The sequence below is a fragment of the Rhinolophus sinicus genome, linkage group LG07 (assembly GCF_036562045.2).
Source record: "Rhinolophus sinicus isolate RSC01 linkage group LG07, ASM3656204v1, whole genome shotgun sequence".
NCBI lineage: Eukaryota > Metazoa > Chordata > Mammalia > Chiroptera > Rhinolophidae > Rhinolophus > Rhinolophus sinicus.
In genome coordinates this window covers 63,825,015-63,837,912 of record NC_133757.1, presented here as the reverse complement: position 1 = coordinate 63,837,912, position 12,898 = coordinate 63,825,015, and the positions used below count along the sequence as shown (strand labels likewise).

General features: G+C 43.4%; 1 protein-coding gene across 2 annotated transcripts in view; it reads left to right on the top strand.

The window, feature by feature from the left end:
* Positions 1-12,898, top strand: part of ERCC6 (ERCC excision repair 6, chromatin remodeling factor) — an 86,413-nt gene that overhangs the window by 53,515 nt on the left and 20,000 nt on the right. For both annotated transcript variants that reach the window (XM_074337261.1, XM_019730116.2), the window contains 3 exons: positions 4,447-4,617; positions 5,100-5,276; positions 9,581-9,697. In XM_074337261.1, the coding sequence (XP_074193362.1) occupies positions 4,447-4,617; positions 5,100-5,276; positions 9,581-9,697 (465 nt within the window). The remainder of the gene's footprint in view (positions 1-4,446; positions 4,618-5,099; positions 5,277-9,580; positions 9,698-12,898) is intronic.

Below are 12,898 nucleotides of genomic sequence, written 5' to 3'. Positions count from 1 at the left end.
TGTCCAGGAAGTGTGGCTGTGCCCACAGAGAGTGGCAGTGCCCTGAGAGCCCTGGCTGTGTCCAGGAAGTGTGGCTGTGCCCACAGAGAGTGGCAGTGCCCTGAGAAACCCTGGCTGTGTCCGGGAAGACAGGTGGTACCCTAAGAAGTCCAGGAAGTCTGGCCGTGCCCAGAAGCACTGGTGGTGCCCTGAGAAACCCTGGCTGTGTCCGGGAAGACAGGTGGTACCCTAAGAAGTCCAGGAAGTCTGGCCGTGCCCAGAAGCACTGGTGGTGCCCTGAGAAACCCTGGCTGTGCCCAGAGAGCCTGGCTGTGTCCAGGATATTGCATTCACCCCCAGGCTCCTCGCACAGGTCCCCTCGCGGAAGACGCTTGTCGCGTAGATTGTGAGGCGAGAGCCTGTAGGGGTGGAGTGTGGGGGCAGAGCCCCAGAAAGTAGTTTCCAGGCTCTCGGCCTCACATAGACAGGTGCTGGCTCAGGTAGTAAATGGCCAACTGTGATTGCATGGCCATCAGCTGTGGCTAGTTGGCCGTCAGCTGTAACCAGTGAGCCATTGGCCACTAATATAACTGCTGTGGCTACGCTAGCAGAGAGGAAAAGAAAAAAAAATGGGGGCTAGCAAGAAGATGGCGGCTGGGCTGGCAAGTGTGGATGGCGGTTTGCGGACAGTGTGGATCCAGCCTCCAGTGAGAGTATAGTGCCGCCAGAGAGAATATAGTGGTATGACTCCCCTACCTATGGCTCCGTGGGTGTTCCTTTTTGGCATCACCATATCCTGCGTTCTTGTATGGGGAGCGGGAGCAGAGACCTCGCAGGCCTCCCTGCATTACAGTGGTACTTTAACTTCTGCTGTCTTTCAAGCCCCACGCAGTTGGAGTTTTCATCTCCCCTTTCTCTGTGCATACAAAGAGCTCTGTGCCTGGAGGAGAATGGGGCATGGAGCACTCCGAGTTTCTTTGCTGTCATCGCATGCCCTACCTGCTTTATGGCTTCTAGCAGCCACTGCTTTTCTGGAGGAGGCATGGGGGTTGAGTTGGGCTAGCTGCCTGCCCAGCATCTCCATAGAAAATTTAGATGTGCAAGAGCTATTGAAATCATCACCGACTTCTAAAAGTCCCAGACTGGTGTGGTGAGGGACTCGGGGTGCAGCAGTGCACCTCCTGGCAGCCTGCTTTCCGGCGGGGCCCATGGCAGTGGGGTAGCACTGGGGGCAGGGAGGAGTGACGCAGGCCAGTCCTGTTTGTGCGGCTGTGAGCCCTGAGGTATTTACAGCTGCGTTCATCATAGGTACAAAGTCGGGTTAAATAGGTGTAGTATGGAGCAGGCACTAGCATTGTGCACAGGGAGGCGGCGAAATGGCGGTCATAGTAATAACGCAGCTCTCACCTGTCGGGCCTTTCCTAGGTACCAGCTAGCTATGTCAGCTGCTCTCTGAAGTGTTACTGACTGTGAAGTGTCCAGTGCATTATGACATGAGAACACAGTTTCCTCCTCTTTATTTTTCTCTTTCAAAAATTTCCCGGCCCTTTTCATACTCTTTTTTATTCTATTGAATTAAAAAATATTCTAATCCTAGTTTGTTAAGATAATACCATTTTTGAAGATGATGGAGTTTATAAAATTTGTATGATTGTGATTACATGAATTATTCTATTGGGTATCCTGATATTTATATACTTTATATTCCTGTAGTAAGCCTTATTAGGTTAATATATTGCTAGATTTTATTATAAAGTAATGACTCTCTAATGTGTTGTATCTGTCAGTTTTGAAAACAGGCTTTTGCTGGCTTTATAGTAATGATTTGGAATGCATTTTATCCTTTTCTCTATTTTGGAACAGTTGAAATAACAATCAATTCCTACTTCGCTCATAAAATCCTCTGGGTGTGGTAGACTTTTGGTGGGAAGAGCATAACATCTCATCCAAGTTCTTTAGTATTGGTCTGATCGGGTTGTCTCATTTTTCTTGGGTCAATTTGGTAATTTATTTTTCTAACAGTTGTCCTCTGTCAGATGTTCAATCTTTGGTATTAGACCGCACGTGGTGGGGTTAGCATTTGTGTTCTCTGCACCGCCATGGCCCTCCTTTGACAGCTGTCATGCTGCGCCTCTGACTCTCTGTTCTTTGGGGTGACTTTTCAGAGGTTTGTCTGTTCTGCTTGGTCTGTTCAACGACTTACTTAGTTTTTTGCTTCATCAGTTCTACCAGGTTTTTTTCTTTAAGATTCACTAACTTTTATTTTTATCTTACTAATTCTCCCATTTTCCTTTTTTCAGCAGCTTGCATTGACTGCCGAGTTTGATTTCAGCCTTTTTGAATAGAGTGTAAAACATGAGTATTCTTTGTTTGGGCTGAAGCTCTGCTGATAGCTAGGAAAAGGAGCTCACTAATGGTGATACTCAGATCCTTTGCATCTTAATTTTTAAATGTTTTGTTTCCTTTAATGTTACTTTCTCTCTTCTGATTTGTCAGACTCTGAGAGGTTACTACGGTCAGGTCCCCTGAAGGCGATGGCTCTGCCACTTTGTCAGTGCAGCTCTAAGGAACTTGCTTTTGTTTTGTTGTAGTGCTTTTTGGTAGGTAAAGTTTCACGGCTCTTCTTTCTTTGTGTTGTCTCATTTAAAATAGAAATCATCCCTCTTTCTTCTGTTCCCTTCTTTTCGTCTGATATTTATATTTCTAATCCTGCCCTGTTTTTGTTTGCATTTCCTTGGTATATCTTTTGATAATTCCCCTATTTTCTACTTTCCTTGCCTGTCTACTTTGTGTTTCTTTTAATCATGAGACAGTTTTTACCATACTTACCCAGTGAAAAGTCTAGCTGCTAGTAACTCACTGTCATATGGCGACCCCTGACATGTTTAGTCTTTTTTGCCCTGTTGTAGTTTAATAGTTCTACAATCTATTTATTTCTTCATATTTATGCCAAAGTAGCAACTGTTAATCAGTAAGTGGGCATGAATGTTTAGCAAATGTCTTTCAACCAATTGCGGTTAAGAATTAAACACTATCTGTCACCCCGTTCTACACCTGGACAGGGTGAGATTTTTAGTTCTCCTGTATTTTCCCCTATTCTCACTCTAGGTTTTGTTAAACAAAACCGAAATTATAGCAACACTTAAAAATATTTCCCTTTTTATATTTTGGATCCTTTCTTAGCAGTGTTTTAATATTTACTTAATTATTGTTTTAATAATTTATTTTGAGAACTGTTGTATATATTACATGTAATTTTCCCTTAAGGTTTTTTTCTTTTATAGTAAAGTAAGAGGCAGTGTTGCCTAATATTTAGTTAATACTAGCTTTGGAGTTGGCTGCCTTTCCACATTCAAGTCCTGACTCCACCACTTACCAGCTGTGTGACCTGATATATTATTTACTATCCCTAAGACACGGTTTCCTCATCTGTAAAACGGGAGTTAGTAACAGGATCCCTGTTCTCTCTGAGTTGCTGTGTCTGTGACGAGATTCCTGCTGGGGAGGTCTGTTATCTGCAGGCACAGCTTCCGCTCACAGAAAGGGAACATGTCCTCTTCTTAGTGACTGTACCCGCTGGATGTCGCATACTGTACCTTGCGCATCTCCTGCTGGTTTATTTTCTGTCCTTGCCTGTCTGAAGGTAGAGTTTGTTTTTTCTTTCAAGTGTGGCTGCTATTGTAGTTCAGCTCAGTGCAGAGTTCCAGGTTCACTGCTTCCTCCAGAACTATGGAAAGATTTCCCTTTGAGTTCTGACATGTTTAGTGTTACAGAAAAGATGTTCAGCACTGATAGAGCCTTTTTCCTCTCCAGGGAATCTTTTTCTATTTTGTTCTGAAGCTATAGCATTTTCTCTTGTTTTTCTTTATTTTTGGAATTCATACAGCTCGTAGATATATGCCTAGGTCTATGTCTTTTCAAGGTTTCTGCCTGACACTCGGGATATTTTGCTCTGTAGACTCAAGTCTCTCCTTAAATTTTTTTTCTGCATTTAAAACAAATCATTGCTTTTAATTGTTTTTTCTCTATCCTCCTGGAATTCATGTGATAAATCGTTAGAGCTCCAGTATTTGTCTTTCTTATCTTCTTGGCTTTTCTCTCATTTTCTTGCTTTTGTTTTCAAATAAATTACTTTCCATCTACCTTGTTGTTCTAAGTTTAACAAGGACTGACACAAAGGATATTTTGGAAAAATACAAATTAGGTAAATGTTTATATATTATAACTTTTTCTGGTCTTGTTTTGAGCCCCCTTCCCCTATAGTGGATATGTTAGTCAGTGTTTGCCACTTAGAGATGCATGAAACATACAGCAAACTTCCATTGCTGATAATGTACAATTGTAGGTATTATGTTTGTATACATATTTATGAAGTGCTTTGGATTACATCATGATTGGAAGATTGTCATTTTAAGACTCATGCTTATTAACTGAACTTCTTACTTAAAACTGGCTTTACCGTTTTAGGAGAAACTAATTCGAGATATTGCTCATTGTCATGGAATTTTGATCACTTCTTACTCCTACATTCGCCTGATGCAAGATGATATTAGCAGGTATGACTGGCACTATGTGATCTTGGACGAAGGACACAAAATCCGAAACCCAAATGCTGCCATCACCCTTGCTTGCAAACAGGTATGACCTTGTATAACAAGGGGGATTTCCAGGTGGATCGTAGTATTTAATTGAGAATAAACTCCCTGATTTTAGTAACACACTTAGGGAATCTTTTCTTATGCCTTTGCATAAGGAATTTGAAATACACATTTTGCCTTCATGCAGAAAATTCTTTATTCTTGCCTTTAATCATGTTTTTTTAAAATTCTAATTGTTCACATTACTTAGTATCTCTTGTAGGGATCAGTTGTTAGAATGTAACCAAATCCAACTCTAATCCATTGTATTCAGCTTGAACAATAAGAAAAAATTCTTCCCAATTTTTTTATCTGTATGTAATTGAAAAATTAATATTGCATAAAATGTTTATGTTTTGGAGGAGAGAGACCAAAATGATACGTATTAAATAACAAGATTGCGTGGGAGTGTTTTGGGGTAGGGTTGGTGACCATCTGTTAAGAGGTAAATTTAATAAAGAAATATTTTCTTCCCCAAAATAGTTCCGCACCCCTCATCGCATCATCTTGTCTGGCTCACCGATGCAAAACAACCTCCGTGAGCTGTGGTCGCTCTTTGACTTTATCTTCCCAGGAAAGCTGGGCACATTGCCTGTGTTTATGGAGCAGTTCTCTGTCCCCATCACCATGGGGGGATATTCAAACGCCTCCCCAGTACAGGTAATGTATTAGGCAGGTAACACTTTCGGCATTTCAATATTTCAAATGTTCCTGCTCAGTACTATATACTCTGTAGCCAAGTCATTCAGAATATTAGGGAGATGGCCTAGTATGTGATAAAAATCACAAAATTATTTTTGCTTGATAGCTTGGATTTTTCCAGATAAGTTTTTAAAAATCATGTAAAATACTCAAGAGCAGTCAGAAATTATGAAATAGAGCGAATCAGTTCTGGACAGCATATAACAATGCGAACTGGGGTAGTGCATCTTATAAAGTGGTCTGAAGGCTTAAAAAAGAGGAAACTGGAGGGGGATTGTTCAGGGAAGAGTTAATGAGACACGTATCCCTTATTCTGATTCTGGGAAAACAGGCGGAGAAGAACGATGACATTTTAGATTAGGGTAACAGTGTGGAGGCAGCCGCTTTGTGTGGCCACGGGCAGGAAAGAGACACACTTGACTGGACTGGAGATGCTGGTGGGGGAGTAGAAGGTGAGCTGAGGGTTCCGGTAGTGGGAGCCTTGAGAGGGAGGTAGGGCGCTCAGGCAAGGAAGTGTCACTGAGGGTGTCTGAGCAGGACCCTGGGACAGGGCTGTTCTCAGAGAGTCACTCAGGCTGTGGGTAGTTGTGGGAGGGAGGCTGGCATTGAGGCACCTGCAGGAATCATGAGCACCTGCACCTGGACCTGCGTGGTGGTCCTGAGGACAGAACTGGAGAGCAAGGACCCTGGGGTGGGGGCGGGCGTTTTTTCAGGCAGAACAAACAAGGTGTGGAGGCTGATAAGATAAAGAAAATGGGGTAGGGGGTCATGCGCTTGCTGCAGCTGACCCCCGAGGTTTCAGGCCTGGGTGATCTGTAGCATGGGGCTGTCACAGATGGGAACATCAAGAGGTGAAGCCGACCTGAGGCCAGAGTCCAGCCTGGGTGAGAGGCAAGGTTTCTGCACAGCTCTCAGGGGGCCTGTATCTGCCAGGTCGTGCCTGAGCCACAAAGCTTTTCACCAAGAGAGACGTTCACATGTTTTGAGGTACCTAATTAGAAAAATAATTTTAGGCATTTAAAATTAGAGGATTGTCAACAACAATTTTAATACCTTTTACATTTTGAGATTGAGTGATTTTCAATGAACTCTGGTAGGGTCTCTCTTCCTCCACTGAATCACTGTTCTGTATTTATCATGTTCTTTTTTTAAACTTTTTATTTTAAAATAATTTCAAACTTAACAGAAAGTTGCAAGAACCATAAAAAAGAACTCCTGTGTACTCTTCACCCAGATTCACCAACTGTTAGCATTTTGCTAACATTCTGCCACATTTGCTCTAGTTTTCCTTCCCTCCCTTACCGCACCTCTGTATATGCACATAAATTTATAGTATTTTTTTCTGAATCACTGAGAGCATGTTGCAGATGATGCCATTTTCCTCCAAATCCTTCAGGGTGTGTTTCTAAAGAACAAGGACATTCTCTTCCATAACTACAGTGTAAACATCAAAATCAGGAGGAAATTTAATATCGATATAATTCTGTGATTGAAAGTATATGTCATTCATATTCTACCAATTCTTCTAGTAGTATCTTTGTCTCTTTAGTCTCCTTTAGTCCAGGACAGTTTCTCTAATCTTTCTTATGCCTTCCAATGACCTTGGCAGTTTCAGAGACCACAGGCTTGTCATTTTGTAGCATGTATCTCACTTTGGTTTATCTTCCATTCTTTGTGATTGGATTCAGATTATGCATTTTTGGCGAGAACATCACAGAAGTGACGTATCTTTCTCATTCTCCATATCTGGAGGTACATGCTATTGGCTTATCACTGTTGGTGGTATTAATTGATAGTTGTCTGATTACTTGAGTGAGGTGCTGTTTGCCAGATTTCTAAACTCTTCAGACGTACCATTTCTCTTTTGGAGTTAATAAGTCATTTGTGGGGAAATACTTTGAGACCATGTAATATGGCTGTTTTTTTCCTTGAAGTCCTTGTTTCAGAAGTTTGTGCACTTTTTTCCCTTTTTAGATTATAAGGTCCTTGGGAGCAGAGGTGTAGTTTTTATTTGTTCCTTTCTGTTTAAGTCCATGGCTGCCACACATTATTGAATCCCAAGAAGATAGTCTGTCAGCACATGTTTTTGTGTCAGGCTGGGGCTAAAATGATGGGAGATGGCCAGCGACTGGAACCTTTCTGTGAATAGTATTCCCAGCCCATTGCGGGGTCCATAGAGGGAAAATAAACATGCTCATAATGCAGGGTAATAACATCCGTTATCAGCGATATACAGTATCAGAGACTGTGGGAGTCAGAAAGGCTTCCTGAGACCCAGACGACTACGCTAGGACCTGGAAGGTAGGGGAAGGTGAGGAGGAAGAACAATAACTATTATACCAAACGTGGGGCCTGCTTCTTGGATCTGTATGTTAAACTTGTGCAGAAGATTTTAGAATTAAAAAGAACCTGAGGAGTCATCTAATTGAACCTCCTTATTTCATGCTCAGAGTTGTTGAAATTCAGCATTTTGTTGACTTGCCTAAGTTCACACAACTCTGGAAGGATCAGAGCTGGGTGGACTTATGATTCTACCTTGTCAGGAATAGGAAGAAATCACGGGCATGCTCAGCTCGGTATCCATTTACCCCAGCACTGGGGAGTTGGAAGTGATAGAGAAATACAGCTGGATTCCCCCTCCCATGTTTTTTTACTCACAGAGAAAAGGACAGGAGAATCAGCTTTAATGCCTGAAGCATGGGATTCTCTAGGAAGGTTGCCCTGGGGAATGTGGCTTGACATCAAGACTAAAATAAGGTTTCTTAGTCTTTCCTGAATTCCTATCCTCACCCCAGCCTAGAGCGTAAGATCTTCCTCTAGGGAGAGTTGGGTGTGACACACAGACCCAGACCTGTCCCCAGCTGTGCTGGGCTCTGACCTTTGTTAGTTCCCCGCAGTGGCTCAGGAGCAGGGGAGCTTCCAGAGGGATGGACAAGCAGGAGAGAACAGGCCACCCAACAGCCCTGTCCTGGTTTTCCAGCATCACCAACCAGCTCACTGGCTGTTTGGGAGGAGAAGTGTGGGTAGAGGTGAGGATGTGAGGACAGTTTCCTTAAAACACTGCATATTTTCAGGAAGAATTTAAACAAGTACTTGTTTCTTTGGTGAGACTATAATGTCTTGTTAAATTCTGAAACTTAATCCTCTCTGCATTACAACCCATAATATGTACCTGTCTTAATGGTAATTTTTATCAATGTCTGAAGGATACATTTATGGGGTTACCTGTAACTAAATGTTGTTGATTAATTGAGCTTCTTTATTATTGTCTGCTATTCCAAGTAAAACCTATTTTTTTATGTTTACACACACACATACACATAAGATAAACACACATGTATACATACTTGAAGTCTTCTTAGGGTCTTTTAAAATGTTTTCTTTTTTACCATGTTAATTCTGTAACGATTTTTTTCTGTATTACGATCAAGCTCTTTTTGTCATTCATTTCGCAGCTAACTTTCTTAAGATTAAACTTTGGTTGCATTTTTTCTTGTTCTATTAAATAGTTATTTACTAGGTTGTTAAGCCTATTTAGATTGTTTTTTAAAGTATCAATAATTTATTGAATTCTTTGTTTGCCCTTAAGTGAATTGCAGAGGGAGTGGTTTCCTGCGCTGTGGGCCTTTGTGTTTGTACGTACAGTTAATACCCATCTCTTGTGGCTGTGCTCCATTACAAAACCAGCTGTTCCATTGTAGGCCAGAGTGACCTTTCATTTCTGGACTCACAGGGCTTTTCTTGATCCTACTCTCCTGAGTCTCCAGTGGGCAGTGATCTCCGCTGATTATCTGGTTGTGTCCATTGGTGCAGCATCCCCCAGAGTTGGCTTTTGATCTTCAGTCTTGCAGGGTCGCAGTTCCTTTGTAGCTTTTGGAGAATACAAGATTATAAGCAAAGATTTGTTTGAAAGCATTGTTTTTCCCTAGAGGGTGGTTGAGAACCAAATAAATCTTGACGTTTGGGTTTAACTATGCAATAATTAAAGTATAGAAGAATAGGGCACAAAATTACCCGTGTTCTTTTGTTGGTACATTTTGGTTAGGGTTTTTTTTTTACTGATATTATGATGAAAGCTACCACCTCCTGGAATATATTTAACTTATACTAATTTTTTCAACCCATTTTGCAGCCATTTCCAACTACAATTGTTGGTGATTCTTTTGAAAATTCTTTTTTTAAGCATTGGAATCAGTTGAGAGGTAAGAACAAACACATTCCTTAAATATGTGGTAATTGTTTCTTCTGTTCTCTTACTAAAGGTTAAAACTGCTTATAAGTGTGCGTGTGTCTTACGGGATACCATAAACCCATATCTACTGCGGAGAATGAAGTCAGATGTCAAAATGAGTCTTTCTTTGCCGGATAAAAATGAACAGGTCGGTAAATCCAGGAGTTACCAAAACACTCCTAAAACATGGGCGTACCTGTCTGTCTGTTCTGCTTTTCATATGCATACTTGGTGAGACTAACTGGTGTCTCAGGTGCTGTGGGGCAGGCTGATCTACATCCATATGTACCTGTATGTGCCAGGTGAGCCCCCTGTGGCATCTGCCCTCAGGAGGACTCTTTTGTCATCCACAGGCTTAGCTCTCTCTTATTAACACACGGATTCCCACAGCTACCCTTTTTGAACTTTTCCATTTGCCTCAAGTCCCCAATTCATTCATGCTACAAATTGTACTAGGTACCAGCCACATGCCTGGGAGATAGCAGTGAGTGAAGCAAACACTTGTTCTCATTAAACTCACGTTCATTTTTAAGGAGAGACAGTCAAAAATAAATATATCAGGTGGCCGGTGACGGTAAGTATGGAGAAAACAATGAGGCAGGGTGAGGGAGATAGATAGGGAGTGCTGAGGGCAAGGATTTGGGGAAGCAGGCTTTTATAAGGGATGGTCAGAGAAGACCTCTGATAAACTGACATTTGAGCAGAGGCCTAAAGAAGGTGAAGGAGGGACTTATAGGGGATTTTGGAGGAAGAGCATTCTAGGTGGATGGAAAGTAGGGGTGTGTTCGTATGTTCGGGAACCAGCAAGGCGGCCAGTGTAGATGGAAGGCAGGAGCAAGGAGAAGGCTCAAAGGAAGTGGTCAGGTCCCCCACCAGATCACCAGAGCCCACAGGTCACGGGGAAGACTGGAGGAGATTCATAGGAAGATACCGAGCAAAGGAGTGATGTCATCTGACTTCAGTTTTCAAAGAATCGTTTAAAATTCCACCCTAGTGCTCTATGAATAGATGAGTGCACCTCCTATTCAGAATCTAAGAGTGAAAGCACTGCAGATTTTGAATGCTGAAACTGTAAAGGACCTGGGAGCTCTGTCATCCAGGCTCCTTTCCTCACTGCCTCTTCCCTCCCCACCAGAGCTCACCTCTACGTTTAGGCCTTGGTCTTAGCATTCCCCTCACGGGCCTTCCCTCCCTGCTGGTTACTCAGGACACAGCCCTCTGAGCTGCATCTAATTCTCAGTCAGCCAGCTGCGGAGGTGTTTATGTGTCCTTTGTCATCTCTCACTTCTCTGCTTCACATCCTCATCAGTTAGAGCAGTTTAGTGTGGCTGGTCTTCCAGCCACGGGCACCCTCCTCTCCATTCAGCATTGCACATTGTTGCTGGATTCATTTTTCCAAGGCTTGTTTCCCTATCAGCATACCTTTGATGTCCCTCTCCCCACAAAGAAGACTGATTTAGCTGTTTGTGTTGACTTATTTTCACGGGAATTCCTGAATGCCTCTTCCTCTGTTCCATGCAGTAGCTGTGGTACATTGCTTCCTGTTTTTAAACATGAGCCACTTTTCCCTCCCTTTGCATATGTTGTTCCCTCCAGCAAGCACATACACACACAAGTTCCATGTGAAGACCCCACAGGCTCCCCACTGGAGCTCTTTGAGGTTGGTATTCTGTTTTCAGACTCTGCATCACACCTAGAATGGTGATTCGCAGACACTAGGTACCTGGTGAATAACTTGTCCAATTTACTTGGTGATTAAGAGGAGAGGCTTTTCTGTTGCCATTTTTAAAGGATTGAAATGTGAATTTAAGAAATTAAGAGTTATAAACACTAAGGTTCAGGTCAGAAAGATTACTCAGGGAGCATCTGAAAGCATTGGAAGGAAAGAAAATGGAGGCAAGTGGAATGAGTTAGCCAGTCCCTGTAAATTCCTCAAGAGAAAAGCTGTGGGCCTGAGCGGAGATGAAGGTGGGACTGGCAGGAGGAGGCGGAGGGCCCAGAGACTCCCGGGTTTCTCACGTGGATGCTGGGATGGCTCTGTTGCAGCAGAGGCTTCAGAAGGACACACAACTCGAGGAGACAGCTGATGAGTTTAATTTAGCTTACTATATTTGAAGTGCGAGGGGACATCTCCTTGCCCAAAAGGCAGTCATAAATGGGTTCAGGACTGAGGAGAGTTCTAGTCTGGGTGTAGCTATGACCTGTGAGCAGGGAAGGTGTTAAAATTACAAGCAGGGGTGAGTTTGCCCAAGGGGTCCATGTAGAATGTGAAGAGAAGCAGCCCAGGGAAAGGGCAAAATTAAGGAGAAGGTAGAGGAGGAGTGAGATGGGAGGACGAGAGGCCCAGGTGGGGAGGCAGGGGCTGGGTCAGGGGAAGTGGAGTCCGGAGGCCCTGAGCACCCAGTGTGTGGCAGCTAGGAACGTACAGTGACCTCGTCCATCACAGTCCCAGTGGCACCAGCAGAAGTGCCCTCCCGTCTTGTGCTGAGTTCATGAGTGACTAGAAGGCAAGGAAGTAGAGCTGGTTTTTGTACATGATACTTTCGGGAGTTTTCGCCCTCGAATTTTGGAGAGTCTAAAGGGTGGAGCTATGTCCTGAGGAAGGTGAGTGGGTTTTCACATCTGGTGGGAAGGTTGAAGGATTGCCTTTGATTCCATATAGGAACCTGTTCCTCGGAGACTAAAGGAAAATAAGCTGAGGCAGATGAAGAAGTAGATACATTTTAGGGAATAAAAACTATAGAGAATCATGCCTGATAGCTTCGGTGTTATTTTTGTTGTTTTGTTTTTGTTTGATTGTTTTTAAGTAGAGGTGGCTTGAGGGGAGTGAGAAGTATTGTCACAGCCATTCTGGGTTTACAGAAGGTGCTGGGCAGGGAGTGCATAGAGGGTTCCCTTGGAGACCAGGAGCGGGCAGTGGCAGGACACCACCCTGGTGGGTGACATTCTCAAGCAGTGCTCAACACTTAACTGGGAAGGAGGAGAGAAGGCAGGTGATTGAGTTAATCTACATTTGGAAGTTTACAGGGCAGTGTCAGTGGGTGGCACGGGTGTGACTGAAGGACAATGCCTTGGGAATATGACTAGCCAAGGAGGAAAGTTGAGCCATGAGGTGGCGGCGGTGGACTTGGGAAACGAGGAAGGTTGAGAAGCAGAATCAGAGCACATGACGGCATGGAGTATTTGCTGCAGTTGGGCTGGCAGGGTGGGGTTGCTGCCAGAGAAGAGTCTGGAAAACCTGAGGACCAGCGCTTAGAACTCCAAGAAAGGGGGCATGCAGATGGAGTCACGGGCCCTGGTCAGGTTTGCACATGGGAGACGGTCGGGTGCTTGTTGGCTAGGACGGAGG